Consider the following 15925-nt stretch of genomic DNA (forward strand, 5'->3'; position numbering starts at 1 on the left):
ACAGGAAGTGTAATGGCGGATAGCCTAGCAGACGACGTCGTCACTATGGTTACGGTGTATAAAGCGAATGCAGTGACAACAAAGAAAACTTAATAGCCAGCCAGTAATCAGACAAGACATATATTGTAAATAATTTTCTTTTTCAAAAACTAAAGACATTCTTTTGAGCTAGTTTTTACTGGTTTTCACTTACAAGTAGCGCCGCGGGGCTACACGCGGTAAAAAAAAAAAACAATAAAACAAAGCAAGAGCGTGCTCTCGTGCGGTGCTTGCATGGCGATGCGCGGTGTTCCTTGTGAGCGGCGAGGCTCGCGGCCTGCTCGTTTGTAGGTGTCTTTTCAGTGATGATCAATGGGTGCGGGGATGTCTTGATTTCCGTGTGTCGCAGGTAACGTGCCTGAAAACTTATGTTCAGGATGGAAGAGGAATTTCAAGAAATAGACTCTAAAAACTCTTGGAATTCAGTTTATCAGGTAAGTAAGTTTACCGCCGAACAAGTCACCCGCTGTCGTAGTTCGTTATTGCCGCTGTTGTAATGTAGCGCAGTTTCTCCTTTGCGGAAGGACACCATCCTCTTTCTAAGCAACAGTTTCGGGGAGCTGTTTCACAAATTGGGAGTTCTTTTTCTCTGGTGTTGGATCGAATTTTGGAAAGTCGTTAGGCCTACAGATTAACAATGTAACGTCTGTAACCCACGCACGTCCGAAACAAAGTCCTCTGGTATCGTTACAGTGCTAGCTTACGTGCCTTGCTTGTAAACTTTCTTTTTCTGTATGAAACTGTAACGCCACGATTTTCGGGCAGTAAGAAAAAAAATGTTGCCCTTGCTGGAGAAAATTGGAAACCATCAGTCTGTGCGCAGCTGTCTCGGGATTGGGCAGTCACGACGTGTTTCTGATTGCGTCGCTTTTCAGGTTGCAGTTCGATGTTTTTAGAATTTTCAGGAGCCTTTCGGGTCTTCTAAAATGACGCCTGTGCCGCATATTTCCTCTGATGTTGCAGAAGATCAGACACAAGTCCAACAGCTATGACTACACGTGCAAAGACGCACGACGTATGGATAACAAGAGCTTAAATCGCTACCGAGATGTAAATCCATGTGAGTAAGATGTGCAACTATATTATATTGGTGTTTGATACTGAACTTTCGTCTGACCGCTGTGAATTCCCGTAGCTTGTTAATATTAACATTAGTTTCTGCTCTATTAATTTGTTTTAAAGAAAATGGTGCTGCATGGGGACGAACGAAGCAGGGGACTGAGATGGAGGGAGAGATGACTGACTTGTCTTGGCAAGCATTATGATGACATTATCTTGTAGTACGTATTTTGTGCACTCCGATATTTACATTCGAATACTGTATTGTTCTGCGGTAGATATGATGTGCATGTTTGGGAAAGACCCACAAGTAAGCTACTTCGCTTTTTTTTAATATTATCTGCGCGCGCAGTTTGAAAACTACATGGTATCGCTTAGATGATACACCCAATGTGCTTCGGGGAAGGAGCCTTTCATGAACAAAAAAATGACTTGGTGCTGACGGACCCTCCGGTATAGCTGGGTGACATTGCTTAAAACAAAGTGCCTAGTGGCGTTTGGTTTTAATATCCAAAATTTATGTGAATGGAATAACTACGAAAGGGGGATGAAATGTGGAAGGAAAACGATAAATGTAAGAGGCTGAATGGAACTGTGTGATGAACTATGCAGTGACAGTTACATTGTGATTTGCGGGTTCATCAGGTTAGTCATTCTGTCTAGACATATGATTGCCAGAAACCTTATATGGCGGGATGGTACATTAAAAAAAAAAATAAAAGCCAAAAAGTATAAGATGTTTCGGCTTCTACATGGAAGCTTAGATACCTTATACTTTTGCCTATTTGGTCAGTGTAATGTTCTTTTGGTATTAGCTGCACTCTGATTGGTCATAAGCAAGGGTTTCCTTATAAATGGTGATAAGGGATTGTTCATTACTGAGCAGCTGCACTAGTTGAAATTTACCATTAGGTAACTGCAGTCTAAAAAATACAGCCGTCAGCATTTTTAATACGAATGCTCCACCGCATGTCCTCTGGTAGTTTGATTGACGCTGACACCATGCACGTTTGGGTTCTGTTGCCAAGATAAGGGATTGTTCATGACTGAGCAGCTGCACTAGTTGAAATTTACCATTAGGTAACTGCAGTCTAAAAGATACAGCCGTCAGAATTTTTAATACGAATGCTCTAGCGCATGTCCTCCGACAGTTTGATTGACGCTGACGCCACGCACGTTTGGGTTCTGTTGCCAAGATAAGGGATTGTTCATGACTGAGCAGCTGCACTAGTTGAAATTTACCATTAGGTAACTGCAGTCTAAAAGATACAGCCGTCAGAATTTTTAATACGAATGCTCCACCGCATGTCCTCCGGCAGTTTGATTGACGCTGACACCACGCACGTTTGGGTTCTGTTGCCAAGATAAGGGATTGTTCATGACTGAGCAGCTGCACTAGTTGAAATTTACCATTAGGTAACTGCAGTCTAAAAGATACAGCCGTCAGAATTTTTAATACCAATGCTCCACCGCATGCCCTCCGGCAGTTTGATTGACGCTGACACCACGCACGTTTGGGTTCTGTTGCCAAGATAAGGGATTGTTCATGACTGAGCAGCTGCACTAGTTGAAATTTACCATTAGGTAACTGCAGTCTAAAAGATACAGCCGTCAGAATTTTTAATACGAATGCTTCACCGCATGTCCTCCGGTAGTTTGATTGACGCTGACACCACGCACGTTTGGGTTCTGTTGCCAAGATGCTAACCAAAGAGGCCGACATACTATGCAAGCCTACTGAGGTATTATCTCGGCAAAAGCACCCAGCACTTTGCGGCTGGCACCAATCAAACTAGCCCTGGCCACGCATCGAAGTGTTCGTGTTGAAGGTGCCGACTGCTGTACATTGGCACATAAAAGGTTTTTTTTTTAATTGCAAATGGCACTGCCATTTTTTTTTTTTTGAGCCGCAAGTTTGGTTCTCTTAGTAGCTTTGTGTTACAGATAGGTGGATCACAATATAGTAGTGTTTTCACATCATATTTTCACTCTGTTGTAGTGCAGGATTTGGAGATTTGTACTTGCAGTTACTAACGGATTTAGGGGAACACACTAGAAGATATGAATTCAGTGTATAAAATATTTTTCTCCTATTATACTTATTTTTTTCTGCACTATCATAGCCATGTTTAATTTTCAGTGCATTGGGAAATGTCCGATACGTGTTATAGAAACTGGGATCTATATCATGGGGCCATTTTATTGGGCTATGCAGCAGTGTCTTATTTTAATCATCTTTGAACATTGTTGTGGAAGTTTACTTTGGGAATGATAGAAAGTACATGCATGACAAGGCTAGTGGTCATAAATGATCTACAGCACTTTTGACATTCTATAGACAGAATTCTGCATGTTCAAAGCAGTACAGCGCTTGCGTACATGTCGCTGTGCCAGGATGGCTACTGATATCACAATTGAAGCCAGGCTGTTTCATAACAGCGAATATTGGGACCGTGTTTTTATTTTCAATTTCTTGTGTTTGTACCTTGGGCTGCAGTTTCGCAGTGATGCCATTTCAGGTGCTATTTCTTTTTGTGATTTGCTAGTAGTTGTAGTGATGCTGGTTTTGTGTTTTCTGTGTGATTAGCTGGCTGTCAACAATGGGGGATAAGAGATGACATCGTTTTCAATAGGGAGCTTGCACGAACGGCGGTGACGCTATGCACTCTGGGTAGGCAGCTATTTTTTGTTTTTGTCTGAGCCGGCTGGGGAGTGCAGGAGCGCAGTCATTTTAACGTGCGTAGGCATAGCCTGTAGGCATAATTGAGTGTAAGCGCAACGCAAACTTAACTCCAAGGAGTGTTGTGCACTATGTCAGCCTCTCTGGAAGACTACACAGCAACGCTGTGCCAGGAAGACCTCGAGCAGTATGAAGAAGAGACGAGAATTTACTGAGTGGACTCATTGACTCTTCGTGCCAGTGAGCGACGTGGACTTGTGGCCGTGCGTCGATAGCTGCGATGTTAACGAAAGTCTTGTTTCGATGATGAGTTTGATTACCCGGGAGCTGTTGAAGTCAAGAAATGCCCTCGAGGGCCACACTTTGTGACTAGCGGCTGAGTGTGGAAGCCGGGGGTGAAGAAAGTCGCCACGGGCACCGTGATCGTCGTCACCCAAGTAAGGCGTGTTAAATTGAGGAGCGCTCTTCTGGTGCACGTACGCCATACTCTACATAGAATAACAGTGCAGTGAGATGGGAGCAGGCTTCGCTGTTCCCGGCTGTGCAGTGTGTGGCAGGGCCTCACGATTACTCTTGCTCATGAACAAGACGTCGATGGGTGCTTGTTAACGCACTGGGAGTGGTTATCTTGGACAGCAACAAAAATTAGCATCTACGGCAAAATCAAATAATTTAACATGTCGGCGACGTTTTCACCCACAGCTCTCCTATCTAGCCACTCGTCACAAAGTTGTGGCCCTAGAGGTCCTTTCTCGACTTTGACTACTCCCGGGTGATCAAAATTGTCCCCAGAACGAGAAATTCGTGGCTATCGGGGCTGTCGATGGGCAAGCACAAGTCCACGTTGCTTACACAGTCGCACACACGAAGCATGAATGGGTCCACACTGCGAATTTTCGTCTCTTCTTCGTACCACTCTAGGTCTTTCTGGCACAGTGTTACGGTGTAGCCTTCCAGTGAGGCTGGCATTGTGCACGACACTCCTTGTAGGTAAATTTCCGTCACGCTCACAAACAGGACTGCGCTTCTGCACTCTCCGGCCACCTCTGACAAAAAATGGCTGCCTACCAAGAGTGCATAGTGTTGCTGCTGTTCATGCAAGTTTCCTATATATTACACTTTGGATAGAGAATATCATTTGTGTTAATTGTCAAGGAAAAAGGATGTGGAAGAGGTTGAAAGGGCCAAATGAGTTTGTAAATGTGCTACTTTTGTGTGCTAATTGAGAGCTATTTGACTGGAAGCTGTTGTCGTGGAAAGTGGAAAAAAAAACTAATTGCAACTCTTGATTTTACTCGGTATGGTGTGGGCAGCAGATTATCGCAAGTGATGGTGGTGGGAGGCAGCTGAGAGTGAGTGCGGCTTGAGCAGCGAAATTGATTTGAGAAATTCATTCAGTCACAACCACAGAAAATGGCTGCAACATTAGTAGTTGGTCCTAGTGAATGCAGATGTTTTTTTTTTTTTTCATTTAGCATTATCATGGATGTACATATCAGTGTATATTGCTACCACCTAGCTCTTTTGCCCTGTAGAGGTACCCTTGTAGGCACAATTCATGTTAAGTAGCTGTATTCTGTTGGGTATATGCTTTGTGATTGGTGGATCAAAGGGTGTTATAATTTTGTTTGTTTCATATTTGGAAAATTTTCTTCATGCCATGTACCAGTTTGGTAGCTGCCTGATTAGGCAAAGTAAAACAAGCATTTTGTTCCTGTATCTTTATCAGTACAGGTTTACTGCAGAGGGTCAGTATATTATACAGACCGATTCCCTATAACTTCCTAGCACAAATATAAATGACATTTAAAGTGCAACATCATGCTTGCTTTTTCAATATGAGGTATGATGATTTCTTATGTATTGTGTCTAGTTGCATATTCTAATTGGGTGTCAGTTTTTTTTAAAGAGCTTATGTGTGTACTGATAATACACTCATGACATATAATGCCGTTGAGATAAAGAAAAGGAACAGGTATTGATGAAAGATAAGTATATTGACATTAAAAAAGTGCTATAAAATTTGGAGGAAGTCGTACAACCCACATTCAGAGGTACAGTGGACTTTGCATTAACATAGCTTTCTTGGACGGACATGCTAGTGGAACAATGGTATCGACTTCGGTTGCCTGCCCATAGACACAGTTTTACAGCTTTATGAAACTCATCTTTTTTCTGAAAATATTATTTTTTTTGTGAACTCCAGCTAGGTGGAACCTCAGTCAAAACTACCATGCATTGGTTTATGTAACAGGAAAAACCCAATAAACGTAGTTGGTGAAATAGTGGTGCCATAAACAATTCAAGGTATACATTCATTAGGTGGTTGTAGTAAGATTAAATGCAAATTGAAAAAAAAGTCCACGGTGCAACGGTACATCCATCATGGGACTTAGCTGGGCAAGTAATGATTTCTCAGGGGCAAGAAAGAATAAGATTTTGTTGTCATGCTGATGCTACTGCTTTGTTTACTTTGCCAAGAAGAATAACCCTTCCTGTTATCCATTACAAAGAGGTATTAGATTATCCTAAAGCTTTTGGGAATAACTACAGTGCTAATAATGAAAATCTAGTATTACTTTTCCAGTGCATGTTACATTTTTATGATGAAATGCAAGATAACCAGTTGAAAGTCTGGATAGCTATTTTGAATGAGCTATAACAAGAATTGAAAATTATTTCTTTTGTGAACGCAACTTTGTGGGAAAGCAAATGCAGGGCTAGAAGCAGCATGCAGCAGTGCTTTTTTTTTTTTCACTGCACTAATATCGAAACACACTTCTGCTTTTAGAATTTTGGCAATTTTAAATTTTTTGCTTGAATGCACCTTTAGATAAAGAGAGCTCATTTGTTCGAGCTCCGTGTAGGTGTAATTTTTAGTTTGTCTGCTGCTATCTTGCATGTTTTGTTGCTTTTCTCTGGTTGTAAGAAAACCCCTGGCACTTACATATAATTGTACTGTTCCATCGGTGTCTGGGGAACACTTGATATGTCGGATCAACCTAGGACATGTAATTGCAGTTTCTCATTTCCTGCTGTCTCTCATCGACGCACTTACAAGACAGTGGTATCAGTGGCATACCAATTCCCTTGCGAGGGGGGGGGGGGGGGGGGCAAACAACCTACCTCACTCGTCCGGATATATATATGTGTGTGTGTGTGTGTGTGTGTGTGTGTGTGTGTGCGCAAGCGTGTGTGTGTGCGCGTTAAAAAACCCAGGTGGTCGCAATTTCCGGAGCCTACCGCTACGGCGTCTCTCATGAACATATGGTAATTTTGGGACGTTAAACCTCACATATCAATCGATCAACTCATGATATTCAGTCAGCATGGGCGTAAACTAACCACTTCACCACACCGCGCTGTGTAGCTGGGAGTGATTAATGAAACAGGCTTGTGTAGGCACCGATGAGTCGTTTTCACACGGCGCAAACATTCCTGCAGTTACCCCAAAGAATGGGTGCTTTACGCCACAAGGAGAAAAGTGCCCATTCTTGCAGTGCCGTGTGAAATCTTTTGCATACATTTTGTCTTTTGGAAAGTGGTAACTGCGCAGTTACTCCGGAAAACCTTTTAGTGTGAATGTGCACATGTACATCTCTGTGAGCTCATCCGGGCTAAGAGAGAGAGAACTAAGCAGTGCTGCACGTGTGTGCTTCTTTTCTGTCAAAGTTGTATTTTGAGCTGTAAAAGACAAATCAAGTTCAATGAAAACTAACGAGCCCGACTCCTACATAGGCCTTTATTGTGCAAAAAACCACCGTCTTTCACCTTCTCCCTGATCCTGTGGTTAGAACTTCGGGGTAAGCTTAGAAGCTGAGCCCACTGTACTCAAGCCCACTGCTTTATTCTTCTCCACTTTGCAAACTGCCGCCATTGCTTCCACTTACCGTAAGCAAGGCTGATCAGATTTATCAGAGACTAAAGCACAAACCTTTTTGTGGCGCTTCTAGTACGGAAGAACTAAAGCATTTAAAAAGATTCGTCACAATCATCAACTCGCAGCGGCTTTGATAAAGCAGCGATGACGCTATTCTTTTTTGGTGAAAGAAAACGATTTTCCTGAATCAGCAAATGCTCCGACCGGTCCATAAAACGATTACTTGTTCCCATCCATAACAAAGCAAGTACAAAACGCGCCTTGTACTGTAGCCCGCTTTGAAATTACAGTACAAGGCGCGAAAGAGTCGTATAGGCGGCCCGCCTATTTAAGGACTATCGTCACAGTTTAAGGACTATCGTCACATTTAAGGACTATCGTCACAGCGAAAATCAGGAGAAATTTTACTTTATAAAACATTCCCTGGTAACATTTTCATTTCCTTGTAATATAATTGAGTGATTATGGTTGATTGAGTGATTACTGTTGTTGGTTTTCCCAGCGTGCAGCTGACAGTGACCACTGTAAAAAGTCTGGGGGGCTCAGCCCCCCCCCCCCCCCCAACTTTTCTTAGTGGGGGGCTCGAGCCCCCCTTGCCCCCCCCCCCTCCCGGTTGATACGCCTGTGAGTGATATCTTTGTTAGCCAGGAATCTAACCAAAATGTGGCATACTTGCAAGAAGCATGCTGGAGAGCTGTGGTACAATTTTCGTCATTTATGGCTATCCGACAGTGATGGTTCATGGTTGCATTTCGTCACCATCGTTGGTTGCCATTGCAACGGCACAAAACATTTTTGTGCTGAAGTTGTGTTCGTTGCGTCGTCCCGGTGATATGCGGTGGTGTCGCCGGATCAACGGGCGTGTGTGCCGCAGTTACTTTATCTGGTAAAACCCGCCTTGCAAGCAAGTCGAGATGTTATGCCATAAACCTACCTCCATCGTAAAAAAAGGGGGGGGGGGGGGCGTAATGGTGTTCGAAATTTATTGGCCTTTGTTCTAAACCATGCAGAACGCTGCTTAAAGCATCTTCGCGACAATACACCGATGCCCTGCAAAAAATTGCGCTATGATTTGGAAGGGGCTGCTAGCACTTTTAACGAGACAGCGAATCTCGTTCACTTACTCATGCGTGTACACTACCGCATAAATGTGAGCTGACGTCTGGAAAAGTTACTGGCAATGATTTGGAGCTGCGTATGACACTTTTGCCGCCCTAAAAAAAAACTGCAAGTTTTTTTTTGCCACCCCTGCTCCTCAGTTTCATGAATCCCTTAAATTTCAAGCTTGCCAGCTTGGCAGATCTACATTTTAATTAACAGAGATATGGCAAGTGCTAATGTTGGCTTTATCATTGTTTGCTCAGTGGGGTAGATTGAAATGCTAGTTTTATTCAAACGGCAGTGCTCATGTTTACTCAGCATGATTAAGGTGATCTTGAATGGCCTGAACATACTTTGTTTTTTAAATGTAAGCCATCTTTGCTCTAAATTTGGTCTTTCATGATACAAAATCGATGTTTTATTGCCCCTAACCTGCTTGAAATTTGCATTTTAGTACTCCAAAATTAAGATTCTGCTGCTTCGAAAATTGCTCCAAATTATATTTCGGCTGTTGCACCCCTTGATTTAACAGCTTTGTGTTGGTTTATGCACTGTACAATTGAGGTACTTTTGCCCCATAATTTCACAGGAAGACTTGAAGTCATGTTTATGACACAGGTGCCCTGGTGGACATTGGTATGGCATATGTGATGTTAACGAAATAATGTGTGCTCTTATACTTAGTAAAGCCCTGCCACTATGGGAGCCTAGCTTGTGGTGTTTTGTAAGGTCATATTGTTTGACACTGACTTGATATGCGCTTCTGGGGTGCTGCAGGAATGTAAAGATTTTTTTTTAGTGGAAATGCTGTTAACAGGCTACTGTGATTCATTGTAATTATGCTACTGAAAAACTTCTGTATGCTGCTGAAGAACTGAAAACTGGGTGTATGCTGCTAAAGGAGCTGTTCATCTATCAGGATGTACCTTTGCATGAGGATATCCACTATTTTCATCCAGAAAGTTTTAAATCCATTAGATGTGAAGTTTTGCTCCCCCCTTCTCCCCCCACTTTTTTTAAATGCATGCTTTATTTTTTTTGAGGAAACACTGGATGAGGGCTCCTTATGTGAAACAATGTTTCTATTAAAGGTTGCTTTGATTTCATTTCCCCTTTCCCTTCTTTTCAACTTTGATTTTGAGTTATATATGTTTATAAAGATTGATGCAAAAAGAAATCGTGCTGAACTTGTACTTTTGCTTTTTATAGATGACCACAGCAGAGTGATCTTAAAACGTGGGGACAAGGATTATATTAATGCCAGCCTGGTTAAAGTGAAGGCAGCTAATCGCACCTACATTTTAACTCAGGTGAGTTAGTGTTTTCACTTGTGGAGCCATTGCATAATTTGCATGTTAAGTCTTTGGGTAGTTAAGGCAAAAGCAATGTTGCTTTTAGGTGTGTATGTGATGAATGTTGTTGTACTGCTTCATATATTGTCAAGCATTGTCTCCTAACACAGTGTTATAAAACAGTGCTGTTACTCTCCCACATTAAGCTAATCTAAAAATGCTACATATAATTCTCAAGCTGTCGCAGTACCTTGTGTAAGGCTTTGGCATTTAGTAAATCTGTCATGCTTGCAAAAAGTGTCATTTACGTGTTCATAATAATCGCTGTTACCACAATAAATTTCGAATATTGTATAGATAAGTACATGTCTACGCTCGTAGAAATCTCAAAAATGTGCTACGAGGCCAATATTGTTACCTGGGTGTATTAGATTCAGCTTTACTACATTAAAAAATTGCATGTTGCCAGTATGAAATATGGTGTCACCTGTTAGGTAGACATCAAAGCACTTTCGAGGCTTGGGATAGTACTCATGCCTCATAGTGTCAAATGAAACAGCCTGTATAATGATGACAAAACAGTTGCAATACTTCATTTGTTCTATGAAAGGACTATCTTAATGAACTTGCAAGAAGCAAAGGCAAATTTTATCATTTCTTGCTGTTGCTGCTGAGAGCAAGTACAGTGCACCGATTCAGATTGACAGTAAACTAATTAAGGGCTAGCACGACTTCACGAGATGCGATGCGGGCTTGTTGGTAGCTCATCTTCAGTAAGTTTCCTTGTAGCGCAGGTAAACAACAGAAAGAAATGAGGGCATATGTAGACAGATAGAGCGCTAACTTCCAACATAGTTTATTCTCAGAAACCATAAAACATTTATGCACTTGTCTGTTAAGTTACAGTCATGTGACTCAACAGACAAGTGCATGAACAAGCAGGCAGGAAACTAGTGAATGAAAGAAAAAAACGAACAACCGTGATTCCTTATGTCCACCGGGTGTCACACAACCTAAAGAAAAATTGCATGGCATAGTGAAACTGATGTTGTTTTCTCAGCGCCTAATAAGCTGATCAGCCTTTGCAGACAGTCAAAACCAGGGAATAAGTTTGTTGCCAACTGCCAAGTAAAACACAGAAATACGTTTGTCAAATGTGTGACATTAGGCATTCACGCCACTCCCTTGACTTGTGGAAAATGGTACGTTGGGCAATCAGGAAGACGCGTCAATGATAGGTTGCGTGAGCACAAAAATAAAGTTGGAAAAATTGCTAGTGATGATTTTCTCACGCAACATTGTAAACAGCATCAATGTTGCCCTATCTTTGAAAACACCAGAATAATAGCTAGAAGCAAATGGGAAATGATTCTTCTTATAATTGAAGCTGAGCAAATTGTGGCACTTGGCGATGTGTGTCAGCCAGCCATTGATAGCACTGTTAGAAAACGAGTTAACATATGTGCGCAAGACATGAGATGATCAGTGTATATATGTACGTATGTACTAATATTTTTTATTTTGTTTCTTTAGTCACTTGCTCACATGACTGTGACTCAGCAGACGAGTGCATAAATGTTCTCTGGTTTCTGAGAATAAACTATGTTGGAAGTTAGTGCTCTGTCTGCATGTGCCCTCATTTCTTCCTTTTGTTTACCTGCGCTACAAAGAAACTTACTGAAGATGGCACCACTTGTTGGTGTTGGAACTATCGCTAATACTAGTCTCTAAGTCGGCCAGTGTGTTGAAGGGTCATGTCACATAATCCTGAGTTCATGCTGATGCAAAGCCCATGGTAATGGGCAAAGGATGGTGGGCATAGTTCAGTGTGGTACACAGCGTTAAATGCTGTAATAATGATGGAAATGAGAGGGGGGGGGCTATAATGGCATCGTGGCCACGACTTTTGGTTCCCAACAACACTGTTCATACTAGGTGAATATTTGGAGGGATGTCTTTTCATGTTTACCAGGAGTGCTATTGTGGAGTGTTGTTCTTTTTTCTTTGTCCCTTTCACCATCATTCGCAGTCTGTCATTGGTAAAGAATAGCTGGTGCACACTTTTTGACCCATGGCAGAAGTTTAATGGCAGCAAAAGGCATAATAAAAAAAAGGGTATAGCATTGCTCTGTGATAACGCTGCTCATTTATTTGATATCTCGATAGCAGATTTCACTGGGGTTCTCTCAGTATTTCAATGCTTGGTTGCTTTCTTCCTGGTTACAGGGACCTTTGCCAACAACCACAAGCCATTTTTGGCTCATGGTGTGGGAGCAACGGACTAAGGCCATTTTAATGCTTAATCGCATCATCGAGAAAAGCACTGTAAGTAGAATAACTTGTGGGTTTGTTATTTTTTTTCTAATGCATTGCTTCCTGTTAAACATTTATTGGTTAAAGGGACACTAAATGCAACTATTAAGTCGACGTTAATTGTTGAAATAGCGGTCCAAAAACCTCTTAGTGTTACTTTTGTGCCGAGGGAGTGCTTATTTTGAAATAAAATCACGTTTTAGTGGTCTGCATTAGGTTAGCACACTGCAAATTACCCGCCTTAAGCAGAACGTCAAGCAGTGTGGAGATCAACCGATCAGTTATTCAGACTTCCACGCGATTGCGGTGATGACACTGCGAGTAATGATCGGTAAAAAAATGGAGAGGTGGTGACCACCGACAAGCGCGCTGGTATGACTTATCGCTGACAAAAAGCCTTATCACAGTAGGCATCCCCTGTTATCTGCTTTAGGCCTACTGTACCCTTTCAGTAGCTGACTACCTGAATACGCTGGGCCGCTGATCACTGCCGCTTTGTTATGCGAAATCTTGACCAAGTGTGCACCACTATACAGAAGCGCAAGCAGCTCACTGTCACGAAGTGTGGCATTGCGGGTCGCGGGCACCGAAAAACCTTGCTGTATTATGCTGACACGTGCACCGTACAGCAAGCATTGCGCTGTTGTAACCCTGCTACACCAGTGACAGCCCAAGTGCGCCTCTGTTCGATGCCAGGACTGGTAGAGCATTGCGGAGAGCGCATTGCTTGCAGAAAGCTCGTCACCTTAACCCAGCAGGCTACTCCCTGCATCTGTGCATGGCCTGAAGCAGAGTGGGCGTACTCTACAGCAAGCAGATGGGCAGTCACAGTGTGCGCTGAGTAAGCGAAGTGCTGCACGCAACTAGCCATGCAAGGGACAATTTGGCTCTCTGCTACCATACTGTGTTTAAACAAACAAACAAAAAGGGTCAGTTTTCGATTAGAAGCAGACCGTGGAATAACTGTATCATGGACAGCTGATAGTGTCCGTTCTGTCGCTGTACCGCGCTGTGTATCACCGACCCGGCAGTAGTTTCGAAATGCTCTGGCGTCGCCACCGCGTGCTATCGAGTGGTTGTGCGAGAGTAAATCTTTTTTCTATTTTGGCAAAAAGAAAGAAATGGCTTTGTGGTGGGCACTTCAAGCAATATTTCCTATGGCACTGAGCCGATTACTTTGTTGGCAGTGATGGTGCATGTCAGGAAATGCAAATTTGTGGCAGGTAGTTAATACATAGTGCATTTATTGCATAGTTATGTTGCTGTCCCCGGCAGGTATGTATTCATGGAGTTTCACTGTACACACAGACCCACCAAGCCATTCACTGATAACAGGTTTGTGAGCTGCACTTTGAGCAATGCTACATCATTGCCAGTAGGGAAGAAGTCTGAATCTCTTAAGGGAAGCCTACACTTGTCGGGAGGATACGATATTATTGAATATTGCTCGTGTTTCACTAGTATGTGAGCACAAATTGATCCAGGACAGTATTTATATTGGTTGTGACTCTCTGTTACTGGACCTGTGTTGTCCCATTTGTGTATTGCTGAAAAAATGTTTTGTACCTCGTGTGCCTCTAGTTACTGTGCATCGTTTATGCAATGTCCACAGGTCTTAGGTTCATTCCTATCTGGTGGCCTTGTGGATAGTGATAACTCCTGATCCATGATTTGCATCAGCAGTTCACCTGAGAATACTACAGAAGACAGATGTGGGGCATAACCTCCCCTGTATTCTATCCAAAACCACTGGAACCGGTTTTCATTTACCTCTGACCACTTTAGCTTTTCAGGTTTTCCATGAATGCTATGCCATTGCAAAAGAGCAGATGCTTACTTACATCAAATTTTGGGGCTGCTTTTTTGCGTAAATAAGGCGTTTCAATAATGCTGTGCAACTTTTGTGCATTAGCCTTTAACTTTAACATTTTTGAGCCCTGATGAAACTGAAAACATGTGCACTTATTGTCCTGTGAACTACCTGTTCAGTGATAAAAATATGACATTCTTTTGATAAGATAATGTTCTTAAAACAAGAGCTCTTTAAGGTATAGTGGGGATGGAAATGCAAACTGAGTGGCACCAACATTCTCTGCTCTTTGGAATTTCTTTCCATGTGGTTGTAGCCTGGATGGTAATAAAAAGCCACTAGAGTCATTCATGATACAATCAACACCAGTGATCCCACTCCTGCGCCAAAGTGCGCTAAATCAGATTTGCTGCACCATCTTGCACCATCAACGGAACTTGCGCCAAACTGCACCAAAGTTTGTTTTGGGAGTGTCCATCACCAGCAATAACCATGCCGGCACGTCAATACATGTGCACCTTGTTCTCTGGGCCACAAAAGTCACAATGACGTACCTATTTTATTACGCTGAATAAAGAGCGGTAGGGCGTGCGTTTTAAAATCCACGATTTTATGGTGCCGACTCAACTCTGTTGTGCAAGTCTCCCTCCGAAGGAACTCATGACGTCTAGTCCAATCAGTAGCGTGAAACTGTGGCAGCAATTCATCGGCGGTTGTCGTTTGTTCCAGGGACGCTGCTGATAGCTCGTTTGAAGTGTTGCACGGCAAGTAATAAAGCATTTTTCACTAATAACTGCATGTGTGCCACCAGAATGTTTGTCATGTCTATTTCTGGACATCGCGATCTAATTTTCCATGCTTCGCGTCTGCAGAACACGTGAAAGGTGGGAATGCGTTAACACCTTTCTTCTAATATACTTTATTCATGAATCATCATGGAGAAAAGCTTTTTTGTAATTCCTTCTACGAGATCCATGTTTATAATCGCTGTGGTGGTAAAAGACCCTGCCCTTTCGAACTCAAGGTTGCTAGGGTCCAAATTGATAATTCTTGCTTGCTTTCTTTTTAAATATCATATCATGTATAAAACCATGCCTCCTGGTCGGAGCAGCTGCAATGCGGTTATAATACGCGCAGCTTTCAATAGGGACACTATCGCTCCCAATCTTGTGTCGGAAGGACCACTGTGAAGCGGCTACACCTTGTTACATGTCATGTTTTGTGTAAATTGGAAAATTTTGCTGCTCTAAAGTGCTCAAATATAAAAAAATTTCCTGCTCCAAAGTGCCCCGAAATGAAAATTTTACTGCTCCAAAACTTGCTCCAAATCGAAACTCCTTGTTAGCATCGCTGCAAAACGGAAGACTTCGGTAGCGTTACTGCAACACCCATTCAGTAAAATCTCGTTAATTCCACCCCCGTTAATTTGGAATATCGGTTAATTCGGCCACAATGTCTGGTCCCGTCTAAAATCTACATTGTTCTACCACTGAAGACAAATTCGGTCACGCTTCGGTTAATTCGAATGCCCGACCGCGGTCGAGTCCCGACGGGGAAGCAGCAGCGGATTCTGCTGGCCAAATCGACGGCGCGCCTATACAACTTCGGGATAGGATTGCGGTCTGAGATTCAAAGCTTCGTCCATGGGTAGTACATCCCGGAGGCACCCCCCCCCCCCCCCAAAAAAAAAACATGGTGGTTTAAACAACCAAAATGGAAGGCAGTGCATCGCTACTGTCATCAGCAACGGG

At 42.7% G+C, this 15925-nt stretch overlaps 1 protein-coding gene across 3 annotated transcripts in view; it reads left to right on the top strand.

The window, feature by feature from the left end:
* The first annotated feature begins 263 nt into the window (after positions 1 to 263).
* The window catches only part of LOC119176736 (tyrosine-protein phosphatase non-receptor type 1), a 108820-nt gene continuing 93158 nt past the window's right edge, over positions 264 to 15925 (top strand). For all 3 annotated transcript variants that reach the window (XM_037428095.2, XM_037428094.2, XM_075877920.1), the window contains exons 1-4: positions 264 to 473; positions 1003 to 1099; positions 9969 to 10069; positions 12278 to 12376. In XM_037428095.2, the coding sequence (XP_037283992.1) occupies positions 408 to 473; positions 1003 to 1099; positions 9969 to 10069; positions 12278 to 12376 (363 nt within the window). In that variant the 5' untranslated portion in view covers positions 264 to 407. The remainder of the gene's footprint in view (positions 474 to 1002; positions 1100 to 9968; positions 10070 to 12277; positions 12377 to 15925) is intronic.

This window comes from Rhipicephalus microplus, chromosome X (assembly GCF_043290135.1).
Source record: "Rhipicephalus microplus isolate Deutch F79 chromosome X, USDA_Rmic, whole genome shotgun sequence".
NCBI classification, from domain to species: domain Eukaryota; kingdom Metazoa; phylum Arthropoda; class Arachnida; order Ixodida; family Ixodidae; genus Rhipicephalus; species Rhipicephalus microplus.